Below are 18,145 nucleotides of genomic sequence, written 5' to 3'. Positions count from 1 at the left end.
TGGACCAGGCACCAGAAGACCTGCCTGCAGAGTGCTTGTCCTACTGGGAGGCAGCTCTGTTCTCCATGGAAATCCGTGTGCTCTTTGGGAACTGGGCTGTGTGCCTGGCAAAGCCAATGAAATTCCCACCCTTCCCCAGCACAGCCACCAGCACAGCTCCTGGGTTGCCTGCTTGCCCGCGGCAACTGGGAGAGCATTAACAAGCCACTAAGACGGTCAGGGAGTGGGAACTTGGCAGGGTCCTGCCCACTCAGCTCCTTGTCACCACCACCACCCAGGGTCACCCCTCCACTGTGCCCTGCCCCTGAGGGCCAGAGAGTCCCAACACCAAACCCACTGCCAGGTGGGATGTCTGATCCATCTCCAGATGTCTGCAGCTGCAAATGAAACCACAGGGCTGTTGTCCTCCCTGCAGCCAGACCTGCCTGTGTTCCCTCAAGAGCAGTGACATCAGGTCCTTCCCCTTCAGGCTTCACAGCCTTGATGTCCAATGTGATGGCACGTGGCAAACTGAAGAAAAAGGCCATTCCTCCTCGTTCCCAAGCTGGCTCACCAAAACCCCATCCAAAAGCATCCTGTGCTGCTGTGTGGGTGCTCCATGAGGTGCTTTGCAAACTAAGACCAGCCAGATGGTTTTCCCCAGGAAAACTCTATGGAGAGGGGGAAAATGTGCCACAAACATACCTTGACACAGCAGGACTAAAATGCTACCCAGGGGCTTCCAAGAGGCATTTAAAGGGAGAAAAAGAGATGTACTGACTTCTCTTGTATCTTTCTTGTCAGTAAAATGAAACTCTGCTTGGCTTTAATGAGTTCTTTGCCTTTTCTCCTATTGGTTTTATTACAAATCCACATATTTGTCTATTTGGAAGATTTACATGGACTGCAGAACAGCTTCCCCAGTGACTGGGTTTCAGCAAAGGGAAGAAAGTTGTGCAACTGGAGAAGAAAGCAATCTGTCACCAAATAGCTTAAATTCTTTGTCTGGCCTCATTAATACCTAGATAGCTTTGATGCCTAACTAACCTCACAGATAGAGGAAGCCTTTGAGGAGGGCTCCACAACCTCACACTGAAGTGCTAGAACATACAATAAATGCCAGAAAGATCTCCAAAAAAAAGAAAAAGCAGGAAGAAAGAGAACCAAACTCAACATTCTTACAATTTCTAAGCATTTCTTTTTCTTCCCCCCCCTCCTTTATCCATCTAAGGAAGCAGAGAGCAATGCAACTTCCAGTTCTTTTAAATATCCTTAGCAGGTCACCTCTAACTCTGGGAAGGCTGACTATGATCTGCTCCCAAGCCTGTTGCATCAGAGCTTGGAAACCTGGGAGAAATTACTCCCTGCTTGAGCTGGAGCTGCAGTTTGAGACCTGTGCTCAGCACAGGGTGCTCCAGGGGTGCTGCAGCAGCAGGGGGGGAGGAGGGAGGGCTGCATCACTCTGGGTAGGCAAATGGGCTGTCCCAGAGGGTGCACCTTACCTTAAATGGGTGCCCCCACGCCAGATGTGACCATCCTGTCTTAGCTCTTGGCTCCCATTTACCCCAGGGAGCTGCATCAAGGAGCATGGAGCCACAGGATGTGGCTCCTATAAAGAAGTGAGGGGTGGGAAGGGACATCCAGCTGCTCCAGCCCAGCAGACATGCATGTCCATGTTCCACAGAAGCCTTGAAAGACACCTATGGCTCAGTTTTGGGGTGTCCTTCAGCCCCCCAAGGAAGGAGCCACCCTGGGCTCCCCACTGCTTCCCCCACTGGGGCAAGGGGGAACATTCGGGCTTGATACCCTGGGGGAGACTCTGCAGCAGACAGAGAGGTTTAAAGGGATGTTGTCCCATGGGATGTTCCTTGCACAGTGACAGGGAGTGGCAGCAGTGGGGACAGGTGGGGGACTGGGGAGGTGGGAGCTCCTTTCCCCAGCCCTGCCCTGCAGCTCTTACCATTCAATGCTCAGAGACCTGGGCCGGAAGGCAGGCAGCTCTGCCGAGGCATACTCAGCTTTCCTTCTCTTCTCCTGCTTCTGCTTAACTGACAAGCGGTGGGCAAACCTAGCGAGGCTGCTTTCCGACCTGGGGGAGGGGAGAGGAAAGGCATTAATGTCACTGAAGCACCTCGGCTCCCAAGGGCAGGTCCACAACACCAAGCCAGGAGATGTCTGGAGCAGAAGGAAGGGGTCCGTGGCACTGGGACAGGGTGGCCCCAGCCCTGGGGGGAAGGAGCAGGCTTCGCATGGCTTCAGCAAGCCAGGAGCAGCACAGGTCCATGGTGTGGTGTCAGCAAAGCCAACGCTGGGAGACTGGCAGGCTGAGTTAGCACTGGATCCTTCTCCCTGGGATGTGTGCTCCTAGTGCCAGCCTGGGAATGGGCAGTGATGGAGAAATGCTGGCTGCTTCTTGCAGTGCCTGCCCCAGAGGGGTTGGGCAGCCAGGGAAGCATCCAAGGAGAGAAGCAAAGCAGATTTCTGCCACGGCCCCACATCCCCTCAGAGGAGGTCCAGAGCCCCTGTGGGCTCCCAGGGACCCAGCCAGCTTTCCTGGGAGGGCTGACATGGAAATCAGCCCATACCAGAGATGTTTTGGAGGAGGAAACAGAAATGCCTGAGAGTAAATGGGTTCAGCTGCAAGATCCATATGGACTGACAAAGCTTCTTCCTGCTGGGTGGGATGCTCCAGCATCTCTCCCAGCTCCTGGGGACAGACAGAGGAGCATCCCCAGGCCCCAGGGCCAGGGTGCACCCCCCCCCGCCTCCACCCCAGCTCACTCCAGAAGAGATCTGCTGTCCTGAGACACAGCCACACTGCCTGCGAGCCCAGTGGCACACAGAAAGCTGGTGTTGAGTTTAGCTGGGGAAGTGCCCGGCCCACAGAGACATATAGAAACACCCAGGGACCTGCAGAGACCCCAGAGACCCACAGAGATCCACAGACACCCACAGTGTCTCACAGAGACCTGCAGAGACCCTCAGCCCTCTGCTCTCCACAGCAATCACAGACCCAAGTGCCTGAGGTGCCGAGGGCCAGCAAGCCTGGTTTGCTGCTGAACGTGGTGCCACCACTTGTCCCTGCTGCCAATTCAGTGGGAGCAGAGGTGGGAGCAAGGGAGGAGCAGCCTGGGGAGCTGGGACACCCTGATCTGAGCACATGACTGGGCTGGTGGATCTGGTGCTGTTTGCCAGCCCTGCCACACACACCGTCGTGGCTGCAGCTTCTCCTTCTCCTTCCGTTGTGCGCCAGCATGAGCTGCTCCCAGCCCAGGGGAGGGAAGGGGACAGAAGTGATTTGACAGAGGTCCCAGGGGATGAGGCACAGACCTGGGGGGAGACTTTGAGGCTAAAGCCAACCCTCCTCTTGTCTCAAGTCCTGACTGGCTTCAACCAAACAAAATACCTCCCAAAAAAACCCCCTAAAAACCAGAAGGTATTTCTCAGAAATGAGAGCTCCCCACCTTTCCTCACAATTATTAAGCCAACCATGACCAGCTAACAGGTTTTTTCCTGATACATTTTAAACACAGACATCTTCAATTCATTAACTCTGGTTATTGATTTATTTTTCAGCTTATGAATTGCTGTTGCTGGGGACGGGGTGGAGACAGCTTTCTGGAGAAGGCTCTTGTCTCCCGGATCACCGCTGGGAAAGAGCTGCTCAGACCTTCCAGGGTCATTCTTTACATTCTTGAGAGGAAATACTACTTTGATGTAAAGGATGAGGTTTGCCTTAAAAGAAACCCAACAAGAAACCCGCAGCCCAGCTCTCCCCAGCTTGAAGCCGGAGGAAGACGCGTTGGAAGAGGAGTGATCCAGGTGCCTTGTGGAAGCCCACCAGGCAGAGCCCTGCCCTAGCCCCCTCCCCACTACCTCTCCTCTCCTCTGCTGGCACAGCTTGGCTGCAAGGGACCAGACCCTTGTGTGGGGAGGTGTGGGCACTGCAGCATCAGTGTGGGCTGGACCCTGGGGTAAGCAGGGCTGACTCAGGGATGGGGCTGGGTGGTGGGGATGGGAGCTGCTGGCTTCCTGCTGCACCTCCTCAGCTGCACTTGGCTGTTCCTGCTGCGCCAGTCCTCATGCTGCCCAGCTTCCCACCTCCCCAGGGAGGCTCCTGTCACCATGCAGGGGTGACAGCTCCATCCCCAGCTGCCAGGACACCACAGACATTCATCTCTGGAGATTTGGTGACTGCCTGAACACTGTCCTGTTTGCTCCTCGCACCCTGTCCCTGCTGGGCACCATCACAATCACACCTCCCAAACCAGCTCCCAGGAGGGATGTGGAGGCTGGAAAATCCTAAAGCAGCTGGAGAGAGGCAGGGAGGCAGCTGACCTGAGCAAGGGCCTCTGCTGTGCTAGGATGTGCCTCTTGCTGTCAACACCACTGGGAAAATTACACACCCCAGAGGGTCTCCCAGACACCTGCCCAAGGTAGAGAAGGGGCAGCTACTGGGTAGAACCAACAGCATCTGCCAAGAAGAGCTGGCTGTGGGAAAACAGGGTGATGTGCTGGCTGTGCTGAAAATGAAGGAGAATTGGTCCCTGAGGACAGGGTGTTCCTGTGGGGCTGGAGAGGCAACCTGGGTGCTTGAGGACATGTGGTTTCTCTGTGACTGCCATTGTGGCATGGCATCTTAGGGGACAGCACGGGGACAAAGATGAAGCTCTCCAGCCCAGGGCAAGTGCTGCCTAGATCTGCCTGACCCAGGGTGGACGAGCAAGGCCACATATGAGCCAGAAGGTAACCAAGTATCTTAAGATACTGGGTGCTGCTTTCACCCCCCTAGACCAACCTTCCAGCCTACTGGTCACCCAGCAGGTTCACCCATCACCTCCAACTGCTCACAGTCAGGTTATAGGAGGTGGCTGTGACTACTCAGAGGGGTCCCCTTGAGAGCTGTCAGCAACTCATCCAGAGTTCAGCAATGAACCAGCCTCCTCTCACCTCCGCCAGACCCAAAAGCTCCTGCAGAAGCATCACTAATTAGCAAGCCAGGAGCACGTTACAGTATCATCTGGCTATTTATACAGTGCTGCTTTACATAAACTGTACTGCAGGAGAGGGAATGAATCATACCTGCTCTGCCAGGGCTGCACGCAGGCAAACACAGCCCAACGCCTGCTCTGCCCCACTCCCCTCGCCTCCGAGGCCCTGCACTGTGGGGCAGCTTCCCTGAGTTCCTCGTGCTGGGTCTGCTCCAGTCCCTCGGGGTTGGGATGCTGCTGGGGTCAGGATGTTCCCACAGCAGCAGTAGGTGTCATGCCTAGGGTCTGTGCTCTGCATGTGAGAGCCTTTAACACAGGGTGGGCATGCTACAGGGACCACACCTTGACCTCTCCAGTGCTTTCCCAACACTAATAGATGCCCCTGTCCCTTGAGAAACTTCAGTGCTAGGGATCTTAGGGTAGAGGCAGGGAAACTGAGGCATGAAGAGTAAGGCACATTCCCTGAGGCTGGCAGCATCCATCCTCTTGTGCACTTCACTGATGGGCAAGATTTTTTGCCTCGTCCCATCAGTACCAGCACACTTGGCACCACAAATGCCAGTCTGGGGAACAGGCAGCCCCAGAAAGCCACTGGGCCAGCTTCACCCCAGGCACTGGATGGAGACAAGGCCAGCACTGCTCCCCCAGCCCGGTCTGCTGCATGGGAGTCCTCACGGACCAGCCCGGGCAGGTTTTGTGGTCACCAACACACCAAGCCCACCACAGGAAGCAGCATCTCTGCAGCAGCTCAGCATCAGTGCTGCCGGGGCTTGGTGGACCCAGCCTGTCCTGCCGGCACCTGCCCAGGCTCCCTGGAGGGTCCCCACGTGCCACCAAGGGGACATGCAGGGAAAACCATCGATTGAAACATCAACCGCAGCGCTGGAAGAGCCGTCTCCTGACAACCAGAGAAGGTTGTTCAGCTACTGTGCTGTATCATAAATCACACCTCTATGACTCGCCATCTGTCAGCCAGATTACACATGTTCAGAGTCCCGTGTCAGTGTTTAAGGCAGAACACGGCATCTTTTCCCCAGAAATAATTATCAGTCCTGAAGACTCCTGAAGCATCCTAGCCTTTCCCTCTAAACCTGCTGGCAGAGCAGGGCTGGCAGCACCGGGGAGCACAGCAACACCCCAACATTCCCCCCGTAAACCCACAGCTTTGTGCACACCTTGGGGTAGCAGGTCCTGGCACATCAAACACCCCCCTGGTATCAGCCGTGGCACCCAGCCCTCGCTGCAGGCATGGAGTGGGCAGCAGCAGCCAGAGCTGCTGAAGGGTGATGGTGACAGTGCCACCAGGATGAGTGCACCGAGCAGCACCCAGACCCTCACTGCTGGCACAGCCCGGCTTGGCTGAGGGGGAGGACAGGGCAGGACACAGCTCCATGCCAGCTGCACTGCCTGAATGTGCCACCCAACACCGACCTGGTGTCTGTCCCATCACCAGGGCCGTGTCTAGAATCTGATCCCAGTGTGGGTAAATGCCAGAGCCCCTGGCTCATGGAGGCTGTGGGGCTGCAGGCAGAGTGGAGGGCAGGCAGGGCAGAGGCAGGGCAGGCAGGCAGCCTGACCCCGTCCTGCCCCAGCTCAGCAGCTCAGCACAAAACCCGCTGAGCTGCCCCTGTGGATGAGGATATGGGTCCGGGGAACTGCCTGCTACCTCCCCTGGCTGGGGAGGTGACGAGCGGTGACAGATCTGGTGGGGGGGTTGCACTGCCTCACTGCCACGTCCCCCATGCTACAACTGGGAAGTGATGACAAGCAAAATCCCTGTCCCCTCGGCTCCATGGCCCTCCTTCTTCCCTGTGGTGGCCCTTGGAGGGACATCACAGCTGCCTCTGCAAGCAGTTCAGGGGCTTGCAGCCATCAGAGCCAGCGTGTGCCTGCAGGACACAGAGCCAGGGGCTGGGGCAGTGTCTCACCCAGGCACTGGCACTGCAAGACCCAGGCCATGCCATGGCCAGAGCTGCAGGACACACTGCTGTCCCTGCAGGCACAGCCACACCGTGCCACTGCCATGGGATGACCAAGGTCACAAGGCAGCACCAGAATCGGCACCAGCATGGGACTGGCAGCACCAGCAGCACTCCACCAACACCTCCAGCCAAAGCCCTCACCACCACACAGGTACAAGCCATCCATCATCCCACAGAGTCAGGGACATCTTAGCCCAGGCAGGAATCACTCCCACTTGTTGCACTCCCTGGCCCAAGGCTCAGCAGCCAGCACATGGCTCTGCACTTCCCAGCTCCTGGCAGGCAGCTGCCAGCCCCTGGACCCAGCACAGGCAGCAAAGGTGCTGGGACAAGCCGGGTGGTGGCTGCAGGCGGCCCTGGCACTTGGCAGCAGGCAAATGGGCAGCATTTTCATCTGCTCCTTCCTTTGGGAAGGGCCAGCACAAATCCTGCTCTCAAGCTGGGCTCATCCAGATGGGCATCCCAGCCACAGCCTGGCCTGGGGGCTAGGGAAGGGAAATCCCAGTGCCAGGGAGCTGGAGGAGCCTCGGGGCGAGCAGGGCTGGGAGCCAGCACAGCTCAGTGCTCCCAGCAGCCGCGGCGCTGGGCTCCTGCTGGGGCTCGGTTGGCACGGGAGCACTTAGAGTGAAACAGAGGGAAAATAACCAAAGGTGGGAAGGTGCTTCCCGAGCAGGCAGTGGCCTTTTGGGCTTTGGAAGGGGAGCGTGCCTGGCTGCACACACAGACAGCCTCCAGGCAAGCACTGACCGCGAGCACAGCCCTGACAAACCCCGCTCAACTGCCCACTGCACCAGCACGGTGCCCACCAACCACCTCCAGCCACGAGCGTGTCCCCGGAGCAGCACCTGGGGCCAGGGCTCCCTGTGAGCCAGGCAGAGCTGGGGTCTGCCATGCCACGCCACGCCACGCCACGCCGTGCTAGGGAATGCCCCCGGAGCCACGCGAGCCAAGCTCACTCACCTGCACAGCCCCTGCTCCCTTCCCTCCAGGCTCTGCCAACCGGTCGCCGTTGGAAGAGCAGCTCATCCCAGAGCAGCTCATCCCAGAGCAGCTCTTCAGGAGTGCTCCCATCCCCTCGATGCACACAACTGCAGCCACGCTCCCATCCCAGCCGGCATCCCCTGCTCCCACCCGCCCGACCTCCTCATCCACCCCCTCCGCTTCCCTCACCCATCACCTCAGGTTTCTCGCTCGCTCTGTGCTCAGCTCTTCTTTTGCTTTCCTTTTTTTTTTTTTTTTTTTTTTTTTGCCTCCCAATCTTGTTTCTATAGAAACGAGATTAGCAGAGGGGGAAATAAAACAGCCCCATGTGACTCAGATTCCGACACTGAAGAATCCCCTGGTCGTGCCGGGGCTTTACATAACCACGAGCCTGCAGGGGCTCGGCCGGGGGTCCAGGCTCCCATGGGGGGACCAGGCACAGACCAGGGGATCAGGAACAGATGGGGGGACCAGGCACAGATGAGGGGACTGGGAAAGGATGGGAGGACCAGGCTATGATGGGGGGATTGAGCACAGATGGGGAGACCAGGCACAGATGAGGAGACTGGGAATGGATAGGGGGACCAGGCACAGACAAGGGGACCAAGCTCAGATGAGAGGGACTTGGCTTAGACAAGAGGGACCAGGCTCGTTTGTGGAGGAACCCAGGTAGAAGGCAGCAACACTTGGGGGTCACCTCTGCAGGCTTTGGGCTTCTATGGCACTCCTGATGCAACAATGTGCCACCAAACCCCACTGGCATCCCCAGAGGATGCTGTGAGCTCCTGCCATCCTGCCTGGCCCTGCTCCACTGCCTGTTCCTATCAAGAAGGTGATCAAGCAGAGTTAGTGATGCTAAAAACTGCCCTGACTCTCACTAAAACTTCTGGGGTCCACAGGTGAGCTTCAGAAGAGGAAGGCCCAAGAGCCACCCCCATGCTGCCAGGCTTGACCTGCTCCCGTCCTCACTCAGGAACATGGTTTTGGCCACTAGTCTCCAACCTCCATGGGTCACAACGCAGGGAATCTGGCAATCTGCAGACAGTCACGTACTCCTCATGGTCCTCCTCCCCAGTCTCCCAAATCCATAAACAATATCCAGGGCATACAAGCCATGGACTGAGCTCTTCCACCACTGTTTTGGGTCATCAGGTGACAGGCACAGGACATTGCCCACAGGGACTTCCCAAGCCCAGATGGATGCTGCACACTGTAGCTCCAGGTGAGCAGTAGGTGGGAAGCACTGGGGACCCCCTGGCTAGAGCTCTGTGTGCAGGACAGAGCTCGAGGACAGACACTGACTGCATGCTGCCTGCCAAAGCTGCCCACCCAGGGCTTCTGCTGATGAACCCCCAGGTCCGTATGGGACGTTGCCCTTCTGACGCACCTCTGGGGACTCACCCCCCACTCCCCAAAGCTCGGGTGATCTCCTGCCAGAACACAACAGTTTGCCCCACACAGCAGTGAGGTGCCTTCCCCAAGGCAGTGGCACAGGAACCTGCACTACATTTGGCAGGGCAGCAGAAAGCATCTCAGGTTTGGTGCTGCACCCAGGGGCAGGGCATCACCTTGGTGCAGGGAGAGGAGCTCATGGACAATTTCCCCAAGTCCCTGGGTTCCCACTGGGACTTTAGCAGTTTTGTCACTGACTCAATGGTGATTAGTTTGTGAGATCTGACCTGGTTACAGCTGAAGGGCCCATGGGCTGTTCCCATAGGAAATCTCTCCTCCCAGAGCCCCGCAGCATGGAACAGCACATCAGTGGAACAGGCACCTGTTGCCCTCCCTGAGGAGCTAGGGACAGATCAGCCAGTATGACAGAGCAGCTGTGGGTGATGAGTTTGGGTGTATCCACGCAGTCAAACTTTTCCACACATTATTCCCCACATTCCACCACTGGGCTGGTGAGCTGTGCCATGTGCTGAGGGTTGGTGACACTGCAGAGAAGGCAAAGCCCTTTGCACTGCCAAGGGGACAAGCTCTCAGGGTGTGCTGGCTCACCCACCTGCCCAGGATGGGTCTCCACAAGCTCCACCAGTCTGGTGGGGCCCAGCAGAGCTGGTGATGCCTGTTTTGAACCAATGAGGGGGTTGCTGCATGGGGAGGACAGCTGGCCAGCATGGTGAGGTATCCTGAGGCAAGAGAGAGGGACAGTGGGGACACTGCAGATGGCCAGAGTGGTAGGAGCTGCAGGAGATGGTAAAGAACGAAGCTAGAGGTCTTGACAAGAGCAAACAAAGAGACAGCCCTGGGAGGTGATGCTGCAGCTCAAGACATGATGCCACATTTAAAGACCCTGAACTGCTCCTCACCACACCTCAGCACACACCAACGTGAGCTGCCTCTTTATGGCCCGAAAGCCATAAAGAAGAAAGGGGTCAGAACTGCAAACCCTGGTAACCCCCCAACCCTGGCAGCCTCGTGCTGAAAGCACAACACATCCAGTCATGGGGCTGGGGTGCAGGGATGGGGCTTTGCAGCAGCAAATCGCTTGGCCATCACCAACTTTTGTCAAATCCTGAGGGGCAGAAGCGGTGGATGAGATCTACTTTGCCCAGCCTGGCTCCTCACCAGCCCAGCAGCCACAGGCACTCTCCTGGCCCTGCTGGCTGCCCAGGGACAGGTCATGCTGGGCTCTGCAGGACCTAGATCTGCAGCCAGGAGCCCAGCCGGGCACACAGGTCCTCTATTTAAGGCATGATAACAGGCTCATAAAAACTTCCGCCAGCAAAAGTGCTTTGATCTGTATGGCTAATTATAGTTGGCATTATCAGGCTGCATGACAATTAGCGAGTCGATGGCCAGTGTCTATTTCTGCCCCGCGACACAAGGCGGGTGGATACACCCAAGGATGAAAGGAGAAGGGAAGCAGGGGGAGAAGGACGGAGATACCTCCTGGGTGCATTTAAATAAGCAGCGCAGCTGCTTCCAAGCACTGTGGAAACCCAAGTTTTGGATGGAGGGTGTTTAATAAAGAAGGGACAAGGAAAGAAGCACAACACAGCCCTTCAGAGCAGCTGCCGTTAGCAATCCCGGCTGATCCTGCTGCCCACCCGCTCCCCCAGGATCACAGTCACAGATCCTTAGGGGTTGGAAGGGACCTCTGAAGATCACCCAGTCCAACCCCCTGCCAGAGCAGGACCAAGACTAGGGCAGGTCACTCAGAAAGGCATCCAGACAGGGCTGGAAAGTCTCCAGAGAAGGAGCCTCCACAGCCTCTCTGGGCAGCCTGTCCCAGGGCTCTGTCACCCTCACAGCAAAGAAGTTCTTCCTCATCTTGAGGTGGAACTTCCTGGGCTCCAGTTTGAATCCACTGCCCCTTGTCCTGTCCCAGGGCACAAGTGACAAGAGCTTGTCCTGCCTTCTTGATGCCCTCATGTATTGATAGACATTCATTAGATGCCCCCTCAGGCTTCTCCTCTCTAGACTGAACAGCCCCAGGTGTCTCAGCCTTTCCTCATCAGGCAGGTGTTCCAGTCCCTGCATCATCCTCGTAGCCCTTGGTGAGGTCTACTTGCACCCTTCAGGTGGTCTCCCAGGTCCCACCAGACCTTCTGGGTCCTGCTCCTCTGAGCAGAACCCCTGGGCTGACTTTTCTGAGCTATTTAGAGGCCAGATCAAAGCAGCAACCAGGCCGAAATCGAACCCCACATCCTACTTGTCTTTCCCAGAACCTGTCCCTGGTGGTCTCTCCAGTACTCAGCACCAAACCAGTTCCTTCACAACAGCAGAGGCAAATGAAAGCAGCAGCAGCCCCTGGTAATCAGTGGCCATTTTAGAACTTTTTTCCTGTTTTTTTTTTTTAAACCAGAGTTTTGATAAAGTTACAACATTCACTACAAAGAATCTGATGCTAATCCAAGCAGAAGGAACCATCTGATGAGTCCCAAATTAAAATGTTCCTTTGTTTTGGCTTTCAAACATATTTTAATACCAGTGTACACTGTGAACGGAAGGTAAATTTGCATGTCCTTCCCCTAAAAATTATCTGCCAAAACAATTATTTTATGCATTTGCATTTTGACAATAACAACTGTTCCCCCTCTGACCAACAGCTGTCCATGCAGGAACAGAGATGCTGGGCACGTGTGCCCACAGCCTGAGGAGTCACGCTGAGCCTTGCAGCCCCCCAGCCTGTGCCCCACTGTGGGGGGCTGGGAACTGCAGCCTCCCTGAGCAGCAGCATCACCCATGGGCACAGAGAGTCACACACAGCCGTTCCATCAGAAAAGACCTTTAAGATCATTGAGTCCAATCATAACCCAACTCTACCAAGGCCAGTGCAAAAATCATGCCCCTCAGCACCACATCTACATGGCTTTGAAACACCTCCAGGGATGGGGATTCAACCAACTCCCCAGGGAGCCTGTGTCAGTGTTTAATTACCCTTCCTGTGAAGAAGTTTCTTCTAATATCCATACCATCCTGGCATCTCCCCCGTGCCAGCCCAACATCCAGGCCATGCTGTCCTGGTATCTTCGTCATGCCACTCCAAGACCCCTGCAGAGCCCTCCCACTCTGCCCTGGCAGCTGTGCCCAGGCTGATCCCCCTTGGCAGGGGCCAAGCAGCCCCGGGGAGGTCCCACTCTGCAGTCTGAGCCCTGCACTCACACCACCTCTTGTGTGAAATGGCCCCAGGTCCGAGGCTGGGCACAAGAATGGAAAACAGCATCACAGGTTTGAAAAGACCTTCAAGACCATCAAGTCCGACCACTACCCTAACTCTAACTCTGCCACATCCACCACTAAACCCAGTCCCCTGGCACCACATCTGTCTTTTTAGATGTCTCCAGGGATGGTGGCTCAACCAGCTCCTCGGACAGCCTGGATCACCAAGTCCAACTCCTGCCCCAGAACAGGACAACCCCAAAGTTCACACCATGTCCCTGAGGGTGTTGTCCAGATGGTTCTTGAATATTTTCAGGCTCAGTGCCATTCCTGCTTCCCTGGGGAGCCCATTCCAGTGCTCCACCCCCCGCTGGGTGAAGAATCTCTTCCTAATGTCCAACCTAAACCTCCCTCTGCACATCTTCCCACCATTCCCTTGGTTCCTATCATTGGTCACCAGAGAGGAAAAAGCTCCTTCTCCTAGGCTGCAGTGGGCCAGGCTTCCCCGGGCAGAGAGGAGCAGTGTGGTTAAGGCTGGTTGGATGCAGAGCTCCATGGCTTCCCTTCCTGGGCTGGCACCAGCCTCCTCCCACGGACCAGCCTGGCTGCCACCAGCACTTCAGGATGGGTGGGCAGGTGACAGGGGTCCCAGGAACTGTGTGTGCTTGGGAAGTGCTCAGACACATGCGTGTGCTTGAGTGTGCAGGTGTGTTTGTGCAGGGTGCTGCAGGGAGGGACAGGAGAGGGGACAGGGACTGAGTCCAGACCCCAGAGGGATCAGAACACCCCTCCCCAGAAATGGATCCCAGCAGCATCCTGCTGGCCTTGCTGCTGAGGGATGGGCATGGAGCAGGGCCAGGACATGTCCCATGGGGACAGGCACAGCCTAACCCTGGGCTGTGCTGCCTCCTGCAAGGGCCAGGTGGTTGATGATGCTGGTGGCCCCCAAAGGACACCCAGCACCTCTGTATTTCATTCACAAAGCTCCTCAAACTGCTAAAGTAGCACCTACTCATTAATAATCTGAATAAATAGCCAATAAATAATTCTTAATCTGATTAAATACTACAGATTAAAACTCAACCTATGGAGGATCCTGGGCTTTTTCTCCTTTTTTTCAACCAAACAAAGGGGCAAAGAGGAAGGCAGAACACCACAAGTCTGACCCAAAAGCACAACACATTTCCCCACTGGAAGATGTGGGGCTGTGGGGGCTCCCGTGGGACCTGGGGACAGCACACAATCCCATGATGGTTCTCCTGATGGATCTGGGCTGGGAGATGGGGACCCACCAGGTCACAGTCACCATCACACACCGTCTCCTGATGGTTCTCCTGATGGATCTGGGCTGGGAGATAGGGAGCCACCAGGTCACAGTCACCACCACGTCTCTCTGTGCTCAAGGAAAATTTCCCTCTCTGGTTTTCCCTTGGCTCTTGTGAGCACGTTGGTTCTTGAAACCCAGCCTGACAGGCTGTTGTGCATGGAACTGCATCTTTATCTTGGAGTATCATGTCCAGTTCTGGGCTCCCCAGTTCCAGAGGGACAGGGATCTACTGGAGAGAGTCCAAGGGAGGCTCCGAGGATGATGCAGGGACTGGAACACCTGCCTGATGAGGAAAGGCTGAGACACCTGGGGCTGTTCAGTCTAGAGAGGAGAAGACTGAGGGGGGATCTAATGAATGTCTATCAATACATGAGGGCATCAAGAAGGCAGGACAAGCTCTTGTCACTTGTGCCCTGGGACAGGACGAGGGGCAATGGATTCAAACTGGAGCCCAGGAAGTTCCACCTCAACATGAGGAAGAACTTCTTTGCTGTGAGGGTGACAGAGCCCTGGGACAGGCTGCCCAGAGAGGCTATGGAGGCTCCTTCTCTGGAGACTTTCCAGACCTGTCTGGACATATTCCTGTGTGACCTGCCCTAGTTTTGGTCCTGCTCTGGCAGGGGGGTTGGTCTTCAAAGGTCCCTTCCAACCCCTGACATTCTGTGATTCTGTGATCTCATCCCTGTCTCCCAGTTCCTCCCAGTCCTGTGCAAACCCCTGGGCCCCAGCCCTGCAACTCTCCCACTGGCATCTCCTCAGCTTTGTGCAGCAACACGCCAAGGGACACAGGACACCGCTCAACGGGAATGCGGGAAAGGGAAAAGGCTTCCAGACCAACTGCAGCTCCTTCACACTGCCTCCCAGAGCAAGTCCTCTCCAAAAGGCACATGGGGCATTTACAAAGACCCTTTTTGCACAAAAGGGGGAGGAGGAAAGCGGGAGAGGGAAGCCCATGGGCTTACTGCCCACCCAGCCACAGAGCCTTGAGGGACTCCAAGCGGTTTGTGAGGCAATAAAAACATCCCTGGCAGCAAGAGATGAACCCCCCAACGTTTATGGGAAACCACTGACCTTGGGGTGTCTGCAGATCTCCAGGCAGCCTGTTCAAAGAAGCCAAGGAAAAGCAAGTGGCCAATCATGCTGGGTTCTGGAAGGAGGTTGATGTGACTATTGGCTCCCACATGACGGGCTGGATTTCTGGGATGCTGAGCCTGTTCCTGCAGCCAAGGGAGAGGATTGTTCCTCAGTTCCTGAAGCTCCAGGGACTCCAGGAGAGTGGGAAGCAATCACTGCCCTCAGGGAAGAGCAAAAGGCCTTGGCTCCCACACGAGCCACACAAAAGACAAGCGCGGGTGATTTGGAGGAGGGAAGTGCTGCAGCAGGAGCTGAGCAGGACAGGCCACAGCCACTTCCAGGGCTGTGAACTTTGCTGGGATCTGTCAGAGATGTGGTCCCTGGGGGGAGTGGGACATGTCTCCAGCCAGCATCTGGCTGAGGACCAGCTGGGTGGGGGACCACACATAGGGATGGGGTCCTCCTCCAGGCCAGGCTGCAGGAGGACCCAGCACAAGGGCTTTCATCTAATTCTGTGAAAATCAAAGGGTATCTATGAGCTTAAGTCTCTGTGCCTCAGTTTCCTCATTCTCTCTTGCTATCCACCTACCCAAGGGCTGCATAGATTGGCCTTTGAACACTTACAAGGAGCTGAGCTCCTCAGAAGCCATCTGTCTACACCACACCATGCCCAGCATCATTAAATCACCATCAGGCCCATTTCCTCAGACCCCACGAGGGACAATGGTGCCAGCCAGGCCAGTGAAAGGGGCTTTATTCCTACCGAGGGGCCACTTCATGCAGGAGACTGACCTCCCAGCAGGAGAACCAGCAGCACCTGATGTGCTCCAAAAGAGGCACTGCCCATCAGCAGAGCTCATGGACCTAAAATACCCTTCATGGATGACCACACAGAGGGCATAGACGTGAGACGGTTGCATCTTGGACTGAGCCTGGAGCAATGCAGGAGATTAGACCTATTTCCAAACAAGGAATCATGAAGTGAAGAACACAATCACTTGGCAAAGCCAACGCTAGAGCCATGGCAGGTGACCCTCTCAGTGTGGTGTGCTCTGCAGCATGGGTGCTTTCCAGGAGACTCATCTGCTCCCTCCATCCTCCAGCACAGAACGTATCACAGGTCATGGCTGAAAAATGCACCTCAGTGCACAACAAACTGCCTCTGGGTTGGGGACACCACGGGAGGCAGGTGCCCCAGGACACAGGACCCTCCAGCCCTTGCTGCAACTTCGTCCAGGTTGTCACAGAGTGAGGGCTTTCCAGCTTCTCAGAGCAAACCACCTTCTGATGCCAGCAGGCAGCAGATACACAGGGTGCTCAGCTGAGAGCTGAGTTTCTGGAGGCTCTGCAGAAAGACACCTCTTTGCTCTGCTCGACAGCAGTTGGAGATATTTCTGGACCATTTGTGCTTTTCCCAGACAGTGGACAAGGGGCTCTGTAACGTACCCTGAAATGGTCAAGGCCACAACAGGTAAGTTGGGAGACCTCGTTTCCAAGATTTTGGGCATTACGCTGGTGCCTCTTGCCTGCTTTTCTTTGACTGCCAAACTCACACAACGATCCTGATCTTCCCTGGAACTAAATCCCAGATTTCCTGAAACCGCCCGATAGATGCAGACCTATCCCTACTCCAAGGTGACTCAGCCCTGCTTCTGGGTACCCCTTCTCCACAGGGAAGGGTCCCACCAGGGAGGTGGTCTCCTGACTCTCCCCAAGCAGCCTCACTCTCCCTTCCTCCAGTAAATACCCACAGGTCCTCAGGATGGGGTGACAACCACTGGTTCAGCATCTAGGGTGCAACACCAGCGCTTGCTCCACACCTCCCAAGGCACAAGCTTTGGAGCACATGTTTGCAGCAGCTGTCCCTCCTCATTTCAAACCTCAGTCTGCTGTCCTCCATCTGTTCCTCAGCACCAGTCAAATCCAGCTCAGGAAGATGGTGGGGGATTCAGGAGCAGAGTGATTCTCAGGAACCATAACCACCTCCTGTACAATCCCAGCCTAACCATGGCTCCCCAACACAGGCCTGCAACACCCATGGCAACAGCTTGGCCTTTGCTGTATGGTCTCTCATACCTTAGGTCATCTTCTGAATCACTCAACCCTGTCAAAAAGGTTTTCATTGCACCATAAGCCTCAGAATCGGGTATCTCACTGGTCCAGGCTGTCCATTTCCATCCCTGGAAATGTTTCAAGGCCAGGCTGGATGCAGCTTGGAGCAACCTGGTCTAGTGGAAGGTGTCCCTGCCCATGGCAGGGGAGTTGGAACTAGATGATCTTTAAGGTCTGCTTCCAACCGAAAGCAGCCTGTGATTCTCTGACTCTGCCTCCAAAGCAGAGCCTCAGGGAGGAGCAGGATGCTGCTGATACGGCCCATTTCTGAAAGGAAAAGCAAGATCTGGGTTCTGAGCATCTCGCAGCAGCTCAGAGCAGCTCAGACGCTGCCACGTTTTGATACAGGTTGGCTCAATGCTCCCCAGACGTAACGTGGGCCTTGTGCAGCCATTTCCCTCAGCCCTCTGTTTGAATTAATGCCACCCTCCAGATCAGAGGAGGAAATGCTTATGTCTGTTCATTGTACCACGAGTTGTTCCCAGAGCTACTACTGTCTCTTTCTCCAAATGAGCCAAAGCAGCAAAGGGTCGTTAACTGGGGAGAAAACGGGGACAGGGAGGGAACGGGTTGTTCCTTGACAGGAACTGTGCTAATGAACATTGTAAAAATAAAGATCAAAAAATGGCAACTTCAATGTTGCAAAGTCAACTTCACCCTGGGAAAGCTGTAGTCAGGCCCCAATGCAAAACAGCTGAGAGAAGAGACCAGAAAGTCCATGGTAGCCCAAGAACCTTGCAGCACCTGAGACCATGTGCAAAACCTCTCACCTCCAGCACCAGGTTGCTTGACTAAAGTGGAGTCTGACAGTGGGCTCCTCACCCAGGCCCCTGAGCCCCTCTGCTAATCCTGGGAGTGATTTCAGCCAGCCATAGCCTGATGGTCACAGAAAGCACCATTATGTGATGGATGATCCACAGCTTTGCAAAAAAAGAAGCCACCAAGAGCAACCTTGTCTTCTTCTTCAGCACGTCCCACCACTCACGCTTTGGGGACGTGGCCACGGTGTCTGTTCTTACTCCTCCTTGCAGCTCCATGGAAAGGAAGAGGAGCTACCACACCACAATTGTTCAGGCCTTGCTGCCTGAACA

At 55.7% G+C, this 18,145-nt stretch overlaps 1 protein-coding gene across 5 annotated transcripts in view; it reads right to left on the bottom strand.

Annotated features, from left to right (window-relative positions):
* LOC127390480 (ankyrin repeat and fibronectin type-III domain-containing protein 1-like) overlaps positions 1 to 18,145 on the bottom strand; it is a 248,294-nt gene that overhangs the window by 38,617 nt on the left and 191,532 nt on the right. For 4 of the 5 annotated variants that reach the window (XM_051632188.1, XM_051632189.1, XM_051632190.1 and 1 more), the window contains one exon: positions 1,940 to 2,068. The exons of the other annotated variant lie outside the window; for it this stretch is intronic. In XM_051632188.1, coding sequence (XP_051488148.1) covers positions 1,940 to 2,068 — 129 coding nt within the window. The remainder of the gene's footprint in view (positions 1 to 1,939; positions 2,069 to 18,145) is intronic. 5 annotated transcript variants of the gene reach the window in all.

The sequence above is a fragment of the Apus apus genome, chromosome 14 (genome assembly GCF_020740795.1).
Source record: "Apus apus isolate bApuApu2 chromosome 14, bApuApu2.pri.cur, whole genome shotgun sequence".
Lineage (NCBI taxonomy): Eukaryota > Metazoa > Chordata > Aves > Apodiformes > Apodidae > Apus > Apus apus.
This window is presented reverse-complemented; position numbering and strand designations above follow the sequence as displayed.